General features: G+C 37.8%; 2 protein-coding genes across 2 annotated transcripts; both read left to right on the forward strand.

Moving 5' to 3' along the window:
- The first annotated feature begins 1,261 nt into the window (after positions 1–1,261).
- Positions 1,262–2,588, forward strand: LOC146385241 (ecto-ADP-ribosyltransferase 4-like). Its single transcript, XM_084929972.1, has 2 exons — positions 1,262–1,376; positions 1,667–2,588. Exons 1-2 carry the CDS (start codon positions 1,263–1,265, stop codon positions 2,504–2,506), a joined length of 954 nt encoding a protein of 317 aa, XP_084786098.1. The 5' UTR covers position 1,262; the 3' UTR covers positions 2,507–2,588.
- A 5,256-nt stretch (positions 2,589–7,844) lies between these two features.
- LOC146385242 (uncharacterized) lies at positions 7,845–14,079 on the forward strand. The gene is made up of 14 exons (XM_084929924.1): positions 7,845–8,039; positions 8,753–8,960; positions 9,266–9,351; positions 9,471–9,564; positions 9,802–9,930; positions 10,036–10,222; positions 10,565–10,610; positions 10,695–10,830; positions 10,958–11,110; positions 11,209–11,255; positions 11,339–11,506; positions 12,520–12,684; positions 12,935–13,258; positions 13,639–14,079. Exons 1-14 carry the CDS (start codon positions 7,845–7,847, stop codon positions 14,077–14,079), a joined length of 2,379 nt encoding a protein of 792 aa, XP_084786050.1.
- Positions 14,080–14,754: the final 675 nt, after the last annotated feature.

Genomic DNA, 14,754 nt, shown 5'->3' on the forward strand with positions numbered 1-14,754 from the left:
AGTAAGTGCAAGCACGTGCAAAAAAGTCTGAAAGGAATCTGATGCTGTGTGCAAATTCTTCTACACTCTCACAAAGGTTGGAGAGCTAAAATGGATCTTAGATTGCATGAGATAGCTACGCAGTATTTTGTGTTTGTTGATTAACTTCTTCGCATTCAGTGAATGGCTTTTTACAATTTGTTTTATTTTTACTTTGAACTGTTTTCTCAGTTTGCAGCAGATTCACATTCACATGTACTTACTACGTGTGGGTGAAAACTTTCCTGCACACTTGTTCTGTCAGTATCACTGTTTACATTCAAAGAGGGACGTCCTACAGGTGGTAATACTAGCTAATCCTGTTTGGTGACTAGCTCAAGCAGAAAACCAAGGCAAGTCTTTCAACCGTAAAACACAAAAAGGGAACTAAAGCATTTTCACTCTGGAATTAAAAGACCACCTTAAACTGTAGAGCTGTTCATAATATTGTAAGTAATAAAGAAAAAGAAAATAGACAGAATTTTGAAATGCATATTTTAAATGTCTTTTCTAACCATTCCACATATATACAGAGACATTACAGTATATTGTTACCCTCTGTTTACTGTGATATATTCAGATAAATCTTACAGAGAAAAACTTCATTTATTTAATTTTCTATTTACATTTTGGTTTGTCTATGACAGTTTATAAACATTGATGTTAGAGGAATTAAGTATTTACAGACTGTGTCAGGAATTTAGGACCTATGTAGTTCTCTCATTGTGACAAGCTGCAGCAATATCAATTTGAATATAACATTTAATGATGTGATCCTCTGGCAGTGGTGTATTTTATTAAACATTTCAAGTTTCGTTTTGTCTAACACTGGCAAATCTCACAGATTCGTATTTTCTAAACATTTTAGTTACAAAGACACACAACACAAGCTGAGTTCATGCAAGTAGCTCTTTTTTCTCTCACATAGTAGCACTTTGATTCACCACAGTGTTATCACACAGCCCAGCATGCCTTAAACTAATATATATAGGGCAAATAGATGTCTAGACATATGTGTATATAGAGACATATAGACTGAAACAGGCTTTTATTACACTTCTATTGTGTAGAGCAAGCAAATAAACTGTACACAGTCATGTTGTGAAATATGTGTGGGGGGGGGTTGTGTCAAGATACATGACATACACGGACATTTTACAGGTTTGCCAATTAATTCCACAAAAGAAAAGAAAACACAAATAGTTCACTTTAAACTAAATTCTCTTTTTTTTTTCAGATGAATTATGGCTTCTTCAGTGTCGCGAGTGTGTCAGAGAAAAACAATCATATGTGCCATTACTACTCTTATTTTTGTTGTCACACATCTACCATTCAGCCTGCAGGATACTGTTAAAAAGGTACTACCACTAATACCACTTTAAATTATTTAATACTGCATAATTTACACTATTTGTTTTTGATTCAAGCTAAAGTTAGATGTAAAATAAAGGGTTTTCTATGTTTTGGTTTATTTTATGGCACTTTATCATAATATTCATAACCAGTGTTTTGAAATCTTTACACTTTTAATGTGATTCTTGAAGCCATTATCTAAAAAAGACTAAAAGAAGATGAATGCTGGCTGTTGATTTAATGCATATCGCCATCTGCTGGATATTTTTTAACAAGCTGTTCCTCCTAATTTCAGACATCTACTGAGAATTTGACTTTTTACCACAGTGATGCCACGTTTTATGACTGCATATTTGAAGTTACACTTTTAAATGATAATTCCATGATGCAAAAATGGGAATCCTGCTGTAAAAACTTCAGTGAAGCCTGGAGAAATGCAGAGCAACACACCAGAAAGCCTCAACACAAGCACCTGGAGAAAGATCATTCTGCTGCTTTATATATGTACACAAAATCTATTTTGCAACCTGTAAACCTCAACTTCAAGTCTGCAAATAGAACTGGAAAACCAAAGGAGACATTTGAGTCACGCTCACTTTATTCTTTTCTAACTGAAGGCATTCAGATTTTAAAACACAGCCAGGTGACATGTGTTAGTACACATTTTCAAGCAGAGACACTTTTACATCTGAACATCTCTAACAAACAGGTTCGGTTTAGCACCTTCATGTTAGGCTCTGATGAGTGGGACTTTGCAAGGAACATCTCATGTTTTGAGGTGCAAACGTGCTTTGGCGCTGACATAACATATTACTCTGCCCTGAAAAAAAATAATCAAGTACTAATTCCCCCATATGAGATTTTCAAAGTCACTGACATCCAGACAGAAACAAAGGAATGCAGAATCAGCTATAGACTCACGAGCAATATGAACTGTGTTTATAGCAAAGAAAGCAATATGTTGCATCCAATATCTGCTTTGGCAGTAGATGGATTTTGTGTCATTTTTACTATTATTTGTATTGTTCTAATTTGTCTTTTGTTGTCTTTTGTTTTGGTGAAAGTGTACCATAAGACCAATGCTGTTTATGGTTCTTCCTTTCCATCTAAGTTACAGCAGCCACATTGTGGCTGATCTTTGCATTTTGTGTTTTATTCTTCATGCATATGTTTTGTTTTTCATGCATTCATGCAAACATACATAAAAAATAAAATAATTTGTCACATCATGTACATTGTTCTTTTGCCTTTGTTTTTGTGGAGAAGCATAATAAAAACAATTGTGTGTAGTGAAGGACACTTACAGTTATATCCACAATTTCTAGGCACTTTTTTTGCAGTTTTTTGCCTCTTTACATCACCAAAATGACTTTTAATCCAACAGTCACAGAAAAAAATTGCCTTAATTATTTAAGAGTTATAACCACTGTCTTGCACAGTTGAATGGCAACAATTTAATGACCCAGTGAGGTTTGTTCTCTTGTTGTTTCAAATAAAGTATTTTTGTTTTGTTTTTAGGAAACTACCAGAAGTATGTATTTCAGTTGTGCCTGTAATTATGCTAATATATATACTCTCTCTCTCTCTCTCTTTAATGAACTTCTACTTTCAACTCTGTCATGAACAAATATTCATAACAATTATTAAAACAATATATAATCATAGATTACATTTATCGTGTCCAGTTCAATTATGACACACAAACACATCCAAAAATCACTGAACAGGCCTTTTACCTAAAAAGCTTGTTCTATTTATTATGCTCCTTTTCTTCTTTGACTGCTCCCTTTAGGGGGCAGCACAGCACAGTGCATCATTTGCAACATTGCCATTTCATCCCATTTCTGGGATCTTCTGTCACAACAGCCTTCTGCACGTCCTCCTTCACTAAATGTATTGATCCTCTCTGTGGTCTTCCTCTTTTCTTCCTCCTGGCAACTAATGCTCAACACCCTTTTGTGTTGTCCTCCTAGTGCTTGTTAAAAATAACATAGCATCCACTTATGCTTTGTGAGCTACTCCCCCAAACAATTTATTATACAACACCACTGATCAGTCTTCTTTTATGTGCTCCCCTGTTGCCATCCATAAGCTTTCTTAAAGACAGTGCCCCCTGCTGATTAACCTTATCATTACATCAACATTAAAAGGATAACAGTGGAGGAATCAGTTTCTATGCAGTATATCAGGACAAGGTCCAGAGTGAGATTAAAGCAGTGCGTGAGCTGATTTAAATTTTGATCGATACCAACTGAGTCTTACACTAAATTAACTGAAGAGTTGAGGCTGTTGTTTTCAGCATCTACGTCAATGTTAGAATCATCTACTATAATATTTTTTATCTGAACTGAGCACTAAATCAGATTAAATCTAAAGGTCACTATATATGGGCATATGGTTTCCTGCTCAAACAGTGAGCAAATGGCACTTAATTTCTATACTTAATGACCCTTTTCTCCTTCCTTAGAGTCCAGCCTCACATATTACTAATTACAAGCCTTTTCCTGTGCTTATGACATCTATCTCATTGCTTTTCACCTAGCCTCCCACTAGCCCTGTCTACTTTCTTCATCTATCTAACTATCCCACTTTTTCTTTGCTAAACTCTTCTTTTGAATACTTTCCTTTACTTCCTCATTCCATCTCCAAGTCTCCTATACTCTGTCCAGAGAATACACCAAACACCTTTCTGACAATTTCCCTCACCACCTAAGCTCCACTGTCCCAGTCATCTAGGAACTCTTCCCCACCACCCAGAGCCTGTCTCATCTCCTTCCTCTTGGCCAAAAGCAACAGAAGCAGTCACTGTTAACCCAGGCCCAGAACAATTCTGTATGAAAATTACACTTTTTGCAGGTTTGATTTGCCAAAGGTTTTATGACAAATGCCCTTCCTGACACAACCCTGCTTATTTATCTGAACTTGGGGCTAGCACTAGAAGTATGTGCTATAGTAGTTTGTCCCACCCCATAAAACACAACATAGCTTCCCTGTGCTTTTGTAGTATTGAACTTTCAGTTTGATAGCTTGATTTATTATATGCTTTGGTGGTGTGCAGAGGCAAAAGTTCAAAAACGGGTTTTTCTTCAACTAAGAAAAATTCTACAAGTTGGCACAATCATGCACATACTGTATTGTTCTTTTGCGATATCTCTGATTATGTAATTCTACACCATTGAGTGTCAGCACCTTTGTGTATGACAAAAAGTAGCTTAGTTATTTCACTAACCTCACCATAGAGAGAGAAGAAATTATCTTTGAAATCTTGTTTTAGTTTTTGCCTCATCAGTCATAGAACAATGTGAGATGTGATTGTCATAAGACTCTGACAAGGCAAATCCTTTTGAGCTCTTTCACTAATGCATTAGAAAAAGAGAAATTGGCACAAACAACAATAGGAGGTAGGAGAGGCCAGAGCCAGCAACAGCAAGAGTGTTTTGCCTGTTTTGTTGTTGTTGTTTTACTGTTGTTGTTGATGTCAGATTATTTCTAACCTGATATTGATGAATGCTGGTTCAAGCTCTGTGACTCGAATTGGGACCGGTGATGATCACAATTTAGTAGGTAAAATAGTTTTTTTTGTCCTGTCAGTAACTTGGTAAATAACCAGTTAAATCACATGCTAAGCTTTTTATGTACATAAATGTCCTTTTGTGAGTCAGCAACTCTTTCATAAATGGAAACTATCTCACAATATAAGGCTTTGAAAGCTGAGGAGCAGTTGAATTAATAGGTATTAAAAACAATACCTTTTAAAGTGAAACAGTTTTTAGGCTGACAAATATATTTGTCTAAATATCACAATGGGGCACTCGTCTCAAGGAGGCTTGGTTTTGAAAGAACCTCCAAAGACTAAGTATGTCATGCAGTGAAAGCCAGGGATTTCTGAAAAAAAAAACACTTTATTCCCTTCACTGAAGAACACAATTCTGTTTCTAACAGGAACAGAAAGAGAAGAATGCACATAGCTCAGCACAAGTACAAATACATAAAAGTTAATACTGCGACAAGGTGTTTAATTCACAGTATCTGTTCCTCTTACTACTAGCTTGTAAATTAGACTACAGGGTGGGCCATTTATATGAATACACCGTAATAAAATGGTTGGTGATATTAAAGTCCTGTTTGTGGCACATTAGTATATGTGAGGGGGCAAACTCCTCAAGATGGGTGGTGACCATGGTGGTCAATTAGAAGTCGGCCATCTTGGATACAACTTTTGTTTTTTCAATAGGAAGAGGGCCATGTGACACATCAAACTTATTGGTAATGTCACAAGAAAAACAATGGTGTGCTTGGTTTCAACATAACTTTATTCTTTCATGAGTTATTTACAAGTTTATCTTTGTTCACAGCCATTGACATGTCGAAGAGGTTAACACGTGATCGAAATTGTGTTGATATCTGGTGAACGCAGTAACCGGGTCATTGCAGCAGATTTCAATGCAAGACACCCTACGAGACCACCCATGGGAGATGGGTGGTCTCGTAGGGTGACCTTAGCCAGCAGTCAGCAAACTGCTTGCTAAGTTTCGTGAAACTGGTTCAGTGTTGGATTTGCCAAAATGTGGACGCAAGAAAACTGTCACTAATGAAGAAACATCAGTGTCTGTCCTAGCTTCATTCAGCAAGAGCCCACAGTGTAGCACTCGCCGCATGTCACTAGAGAGCGGCATTATTCGAACATCCCTTCGGCGGATATTAGCTACTCACAAATGGCACCCTTACCAACTCCAGCTACTGCAGCATCTCAACGAGGATGACCCAGATCGACAGAATTTGCAGAACGGGCAAAACAAAAATTGGAACAGGACCCTCAGTTCACGCAGAAGATTTTGTTCAGTGATGAGGCAAACTTTTATGTGAATGGTGAAGTTAACAAACAAAACCACCGCTATTGGTCTGACACTAACCCACATTGGATGGATCCCTCCAAGACTGTTGGAACAACAAAAGTGATGGTTTGGTGTGGTATATGGGGTACAACGATACTGGGTCCATTCTTCATCAATGGAAACCTCAAGGCCACTGGATATTTGAAATTGCTACATGATGATGTGTTTCCCTCTTTATGCACTGAAGCTGGCACGTTCCCTGAGCTTTTCCAGCAAGATGGTGCACCACCACATTATGGGTGCCAGGTCCGAGCATTCCTAGATGAACAGTTTCCTGGAAAGTGGATTGGTCGTCGTGAGCCAGTTGAATGGCCCCCAAGGTCTCCTGATCTGACACCCTTAGACTTTTATCTTTGGGGTCATCTGAAGGCAATTGTCTATGGTGTGAAGATACGAGATGTGCAGCACCTGCAACTACAGATACTGGATGCCTGTGCTGGCATTTCTCCTGCGGTGTTGCTATCAGTGTGTGAAGAGTGGGAGAAGAGGGTTGCATTGACAATCCAACACAATGGGCAGCACACTGAACACATTTTATAAGTGGTCAGAAACTTGTAAATAACTCATGAAAGAATAAAGTTACGTTGAAACCAAGCACACCATTGTTTTTCTTGTGACATTACCAATAAGTTTGATGTGTCACATGGCTCTCTTCCTATTGAAAAAACAAAAGTTGTATCTCAGAGATCTGAGATAGAGAAGAGATATAGACAGATCTATAGTCTTCATATACTCATATGACTCTTTAATTGATTATCTGTATGTTTTTATAAGTTACAGATGAATAACATTTGTAAGATATGTTGTTTTTACAGAAATATGCATTCACTCCTTTGATTTCACTGAAGCATACACAGAAAAAGATTTTGTGTGGGAATTCTTCCGTGGAAATATGCTAGCTTAAAGGAAAAAATTATATTATGTCACTCAGTCACTCATAATATAAAAAGGAATGAATGACACAGTGCACACACAGATAAAGGGCTAGAGTTTAAATAGAAAACACACGTCTGTATACAACATAATCTAACTGAGAGTCTAGTACTGAAGAAGTGCTTAAAATTGAATACGACAAAACCACCTAAGAGCACTTTATGCAGGTAAGATGAAAAACAAACTATATCTAGACTATATTATATAATTATTTTGATGGAAATGTTAAAAATATATTTCACCATCTGTAATTTTTTTCCAGTATAAGCATTTTTGTGTCTGTATTTCCAGTGTGCTCTTTCTTTATTATTTTCTGTATTAAACTCATTGTATGATGTAGCTCTGATCTTATCAATATGTTTATTGGCATTACTCTGTTTACTGAAAATATTAAAATTTTGATAACATGATTTTCCTTACTTTACTTTCTTTCTTTTTTAAGACGTTTTTAAGAGTCAGACTGTTTCTCAATCACTGCAGAAACATCTCTGTCCTTGATTATATTTTCTGTCTGCCAGCCTGCTGTAAAATGAATGTTGAAACATCCATAAAAAGAAGTTAGCGTGATAAAGGTTTAGAGGCTGTAACCGTCTAGATTTGTATTTTTCTTTCAGTATTACCATCCTGTTTTCCTGCTTTTGAACTATGACTGCCAGACAGACAGTGATGCCTCTGGTGGTGCTGATCCTCTCCCTGCCAGGTCTTGTTCAGGGCTTCAAACCACTCTTCTCATCAGATTCCATCACTCACCGTAACATTACACGAATAGCAATCCTTCGAAAGACAGCAGAAGTCTGCCGAGATATCGCTGCTTCTAATGGACTGGATTTTACCCTGACTGTGAGTTGGAAAGACACTCTTAAAAAGAAATATTGTGAGAGCAGTGATGCATTCAGACATGTGTGCTTTACTGAATCTTTGACAGTAACTAAAGACTTGAATGTTGCTGAGTGGAAAAATGCATGAATCAGCCACAACACCAAAACCAGTGACAAATGAAGTGAATAACATTTTCCTTGTTATAAGTTTGTGTTCTACTATAAAATATTGTCTATGGAATATTGTATTCATATGGGTGAATATACATATGGGCACACTTTTGGCAAAGGCAATCCCTGATAACATTGGCTTCCCAAAACAGGTTTCCAGATTTCCTAGAGCACTAAGCAATTCAGTTCAATTCAATATTATTTATACAGCACCAACAGCCTCATATTGTAAGGTAGGCCCTACAATAATACATTGAATACATAACCAGAACTGATTGGATGTGCCCAAACAAACCCACTCAAGAAATATTAATTGTGACACATGTATTAGTGCCACCATGTTACACAACGTTGTGGTTAACCAGTATAAACATGCTGTAAAACATAAAAAGTCACTTACAGATCAAGTAAGTGTACATTTTTGTGCTGTAAAAAATCACATGACAAATAAACAGCATCCCTATTGCTGATGAGACAACTCCCACTTATAGTGCTATAAAAATAGAACAAATACTGATCAACATATGAGTGGCATGTTGTAATATACAAATTCCTTGTTTTCAGATTGATAATAGCTTGTCAGTTGGAAAGGTGCAAAGGGCCTGTTCGTCTATAGGTACCTTCACATCTTTCGTTTCTACCATCAAGTTTGAAACTGCCATTGCTACTATGTACCTCAGCAATGCAGCGGTGGACGCAATTTTTCTCCTGAGTGCGGCACGCCATTTTGACGATGAGACCTTCCACAGAGGACGGGATATCATCACAGAAGGTACATCAAAGCTTAACAAGACAGCCCAGAACAACATTAACACAACTGTTTTATGCTATATATAACAAACTGTTTTTGAATATAGACTTTGGTTCATACTAGTTCTGACAGAAGCCTTACGTACTTGAAAGTTATAATATCTAGGAAAGTAACACTGAGTCACAGGGTCATGGTAAATTATAATTTATTACTAAACAAACCATGAAAACTAGAAAAGAACTTAGTATTGACCTGATGCTGTGATTGCAGCACAAGTCACACTATGGCAACTTGTATCTAACAATCTGTTGTATTTTGATGATGAGGTGTGTCTGCGGTCAAGGCCAGTGTCAAGCTAGAAAATTTTTACAGAGGGAGGTGGACTCTGGGGCAAATCTGTCACACCCTGCAGGTAGGAGTGATGCTTGTTTTACTACCAACTTTTAAGAGAGTATTATATGACACTGGGGTATCATTAAAGCAAAATGCAAAAGTGATTTTCTAAATTTGTTTCATACTCTGTACATCAAGGACTTTTACAGCCACAGTAACTGGGTGGAGCTGGGATATAAAACTCCATACAGTGCTCTGATCAGACCTGAGCAACCTCTTGAGAACCTGGCAGGTAGGCGCCCTCCCCCCATTGTCTGTGTTCAGAGATGAGAATTGCAGTTTAACTGCTTTAGCTAACTGCTATCTAGATTAAAATGTACAGTTATCGCAGTGCATTCAGTAATTGGTCGATTGTTTGTCTCGTGCCACTAGATGTTGAAAAGCATGCATTTATTGTATAATAAATAATAATAATAAATGTATACATTTAGAATGTTTTTTATTTCTGTGTTGCTTAATTTTGCTACAGGACGAAATATTCCAACTTGCAGAAGTTGTGTAGGAAAGAACTGTATCAACAACATTCTGCCTCACGTCCTGAACCGGGGACTTCTGACTTCAGGCTACTTCAGCATTTTCTTCTCAACAAAACTTACTGGTAAGTTGGAAAAATCATTTGTTTTAGTGTGTTGCATTTAGGGTTTTTTTGAGACGGGGGGATATTCTTTGATAAAATGATAAAAAATGTTATCCTTGTTTCAAGGTAAATGCAGCCATGGTGGATTTTTTGACCGCACAAGCAAGAAGAATCCAGTGGGAGGGATCAATAAGGATACACTTGATTCCAGTCATGGCATCTTTCACCATGAAGCAGCTGATCTGGCTATTCATGCCACTATGGAATTACTGGAGGACATCAGATTAGCTGCTGGAGAGAATACCTTCTTGAGGTATAGGCTAGTGATATCTGAGCCATTTTGTAGTCTCACACAAGAGGAACAAATAAATGCTTTTCATTGTCTTGATAACAATTTTTAGATATACACTCATCAGTCATTTTAAGAGGTACACTTTGCTGGCACTGGTTTGACCCCCTTTTACTTCCAGAACTGCTTCAGAAACATTCCTCAGAGATTTACGTCCATACTACACATCCATGATATGAATTTCAGAGAAATGATGATATTTTTAGGTTTTCAGGGACACACCTAACCCCTAACCATGCTTAACAGGAAGCAGATGTGAAAGCAGTGACTTAGTAGAAAGTCCCCTTACTTCCTTAAAATCTCAAGTCCAACATGGTTTGTGGGCATGTCAGCCATGTCAGCCAGCGCTGTGGTAAGACATCAATCAAGAGAATCATATCTGACTGAAGATCACACTGTGTGAGTAAATGTGATGTTTCTCTCCTTCTTCTTTTAGGTGACAGTTTTTCAGGCAGCAAGGAACCCTGGAAGGCCTGACAATTTTACTTTTACTGTTGATGGTTCATTAAATAATGTAACAGCTTACATCACAGGAGACTCACCTCTCACCTTCAGCCTCACCAGCCCAACAGGTTTTGTCATCACAAATGTCTCTTAATAATTCTAAGATGCATTTTTGATGCATTTGTTTCATTTTTCTTTACCTCTTATATCATCATATTGAAAATATCTTTGTAATTGTTTATCCCTCTCCTCCAGGTGTTTCTCAGACTTCCAATCAGTCCAGTGGGCCTTTGGCATCTGTCACCAGAGCAGGAAACTTCCGTCGTTTAAGCTTTAACACTGATAATCAAACGGGGCTATGGCAAATCAGTGTTAGCTCAAACAACCCTTACTTAGTTAATGTCACAGGTCAGTATCATTATTGTTAACTTTTAACCACTGAGTTATATGAGATGTTTTTCAAAGATTTTATTTGTCTGTGTCTACTGTTGTGCTTTCATACTCAGGTCAAAGTTCAGTGAACTTTTATGGCAATTGTTTGTTCATTTTTATAGTTTGTAAAGTTCTCTTGTGGTAATCAGTTTTCCTCACTTACTTTGGTCTCATAGACATATTTTAAACAATTATGTTTATCAGTGGGCATGTCACACTGATACTCATGTAGATTACCTTTCTTACTTCACCGCTCTTTCAGATGGTAATACCAGCATCTTGATCACTACGACAGCAAGTGACACAGTAAAGGTCACTGAGGTCACTCTTTTTGACAACTCAGGTTCCACAGAGGTCAAAGGATCATTGCAAGTATGTCAAAAGTAATACATGAATAAATTAAGTTACAGTGAGAATTTTTTATATTAATACTGTCATTGTTGTGTATATGATGTATCATGTGAAAAACAAAGTTTTCACAGGTCTCTATGCAGTCCTGTGACAAACTGAGTCACCCTTACTGCTTCCAAAGGAATTGAGAGGAATTAAATTCCAACCAGGTACAACTGTACAAATGCACGAGATTAATCAGCAGTTGTAACCCCTTCTATACAAGCGGAAGGTTTGGCAGTTGGCTGGTCTGGAACATTCAATTGTGTGTCAGTGCAATTAGACAGTCTTCCTAGTAGCAAATAAACAAGCAAATTCACCTCAAGGTCTGACTAAAACTGCAAATAATGCGAGTTCTAAACCTCAGACTCTACAGGCCTCATTATGCATGTTAAATGCTAAAGTTCAAGACAGAGAAAGCATCTGATCTCTAAAAAGAACATGTCAGCACAGATTAGATCTGCAAAGTTGCATCTGAACAAAGCACAAGATTTCTCAAACGATATGCTTTAGACAGGCAAAATTCCTTCACGGAGATATGAGGGACTGACAAGAAAACAACTGCGTCATATTATTTTTGTTAAAAATAGTTCTGCGAGTCATGGGCTTTAGGTAGTTTTCCACAAGCCTGTATTGAGTCCCATAAAAACTTTCATTTTCAAATGCCTTCAGATTGATCAGATTCCTTTTTAAGGAAGGAAGGTCTAAGTTAAAACTTTTAGCATATAGCCAAATATACAGATTTATTTAGCACTGCAGAGCTTAATTAACATTGTATCATATGCCAAGGAAATTAATTCAACACCCTGAAGGCAGCCATTTCTTGCAATAATATTTCATGGAAGGTATTTCATGGAAGGTAATATTCATATCTTAAATATCCCGCAAAAATAGTCTTTGCACCTGCCCTACTCTGCAGTAAAGATTTAGTTATATATTATTTTGTCATGACTGTCAATCTGCTGACAGTGCATATTACTCCTGGTCTCATGCAGTCATTAGGAAGCAGCGATTTCCTGGTGACATTTAGTGGAATCCCAGCAGGTGAATTTGTGCTTATCCTGAAAGGAGAGGACAGCAGCTCCACTTCCAGGTCCACTTCAAGCAGCTTCCAGAGACAAGCGTCCACACGGATCAAGACCTCCAGCATCTCTGTCACTGTGAGAACAGTTAATGTGTGCTTTCTGAACAATCTTTAATGTCACCATAAGTAAACTGAAACATTTTTGCATTAATTTGTTTCCTGTTTTCTCTGGTTTATGCAATAGCCATCTACTCAAATGAGTGTACCAATAACAAACACATTCTCACTATTCTTTATACACCAAACCATATCAACATATTGTTGTCAACAATGTTAAAAATAATATTTTCATTCCCCTGCTCCTCTCTCTCTCTCTTCTTGTCCAGGCCCAAGCCAATAATACCAACATCAAGCCGGGCACCACTATCTCCATCCCCTTCACAGTCGCCGCAACTGCTGATGGCGTTATAACTGACTCTGCAACTGAGCCATTTACAGTGCGAGTCAGCAATGACCGCAGTTACACTTCCACTTCACCCAGCAGTATTACTACTGTAACAGGCAGTGGTGGTAAAGCCACTGGCACCGTTACCCTAACGGCTCCATCCAGTGCTGCATCAGGAACAGACGTGACCCTCACCATTGAGGCAGAAAACTCTGCTGCCACCGACATCAACTATGTAGTTCTCAGGTTTTCTGTGACTGCTAAGGTGAGTGATATTTTCCATCCATTCTTGTTTACTTAGCGTTATCAGGAACCCAAGGGGGGTGGGACTTAGGTGATATTGTTCAATGTAATATTTTTCAGCATTATTCTTAATGTACCAAACAAACAAAATTAAGAAGAACACAGATTTTGGGGGGTAATTTTCTTTTAAATTAAAAATCCATTCAGCCTTTGCATCTTTAACCATCTTTTGAATTTCATTAGATTTGATATTTGTGTTTTTGGTTGCAGTAAGGGTTTTTTATGTCATACTTCTCTTGTGAATTTCTAAAGGGCATGAAAAGCTTTTATTCTTTTTTGCCATTTGCCTGTAACACATACCCAACCCAGCCCTTTCCATCTTTTCTGTATCTCTCTCTCTAGGTGAAAGATGTTAACCACCCAGTTTGCCACATAGTCATTACATCAACAACATGTGCCTCCTCTACATCACTTTGTGCTTCCTCCCAGTGGGAGTTCATCGCTAATTACACTGATGGCATCAATGGAACTGGCATTGATAGGGTCACCATTCGCCAAGGGAATGGTACTCTGAATATCACCACAGCAATTGGGGTAGGGGGTGACAATATTACAGTGGTTACCTACACTGCCTCCTGCTGCTCACACATAGTCGAGCTGACTGCTTTAGATGGTGTAGGAAATGTGGGGACATGTGTGCAGCAGGCTAGATTGCTTGACACTGTCACTAAACCACCTCCTGTTACTAGTTCTGTAGTTAACACAACATCCACTGGAGAGTACACTTTCTACATATCAATCATTCTTTGGATCAGTGTTGTGTTTTCTGCACCTTGTAAGTAACAGAGAACAAACAAATTATATTATGATAATCAATCTGTGACACATGAATCAAATACCTTAACTTTGATTTGTAAGTTGAACAGGCTATGAAGCAACACAATGAGAAAGAGCAGGTATGGTACCTGCACTGAGAGAGAATATATAACAGCTAGTTATGTTATGTCTGAAGCTCCAAGTCCTGTCGGGGCTTCAGTGTCAAGCAAAGGGGACGTGTCCACATGAAGCCTGTGTCAAGGCCCATATGGTTCTTCAGAATGTCACCTGACCAAATACAAACGAGGCCCCGACTCTCTGAAATGACGATACTGTCTCGTTATGTGATTCAAGCTCTTAAAAAGATGCTCTATTAAGATTCTTCTGCCAGCAGAAGTAGAATCTTTGTAGCACTGCCGGCCACCAGTATTTTTGTGTTTGTTTTTGTCTCCTCACGTCTTTCTAGTTTATAATGGGGTGCTGTTAGAAAAGTTGATGTTATGTTTTTCTGTGTAAATTTTCTGCACCTTTGAGATGCCAAATATGAAAATACCTAAGATGTCAGCTGTTCTTACATAAAGGTCAGAACAACTAAATAATTAAAAGTCATTTCATCGATCACTGTAGCAGCATTTAAAACAGAGTCTGATTACAGTTGTGAAGCTATTTTGTTATGCTGCAACCCACTGTCAGTAAACTCTG

The sequence above is a fragment of the Perissodus microlepis genome, chromosome 6, assembly GCF_051167445.1.
Source record: "Perissodus microlepis isolate ML-2025 ecotype Zambia chromosome 6, ASM5116744v1, whole genome shotgun sequence".
NCBI lineage: Eukaryota > Metazoa > Chordata > Actinopteri > Cichliformes > Cichlidae > Perissodus > Perissodus microlepis.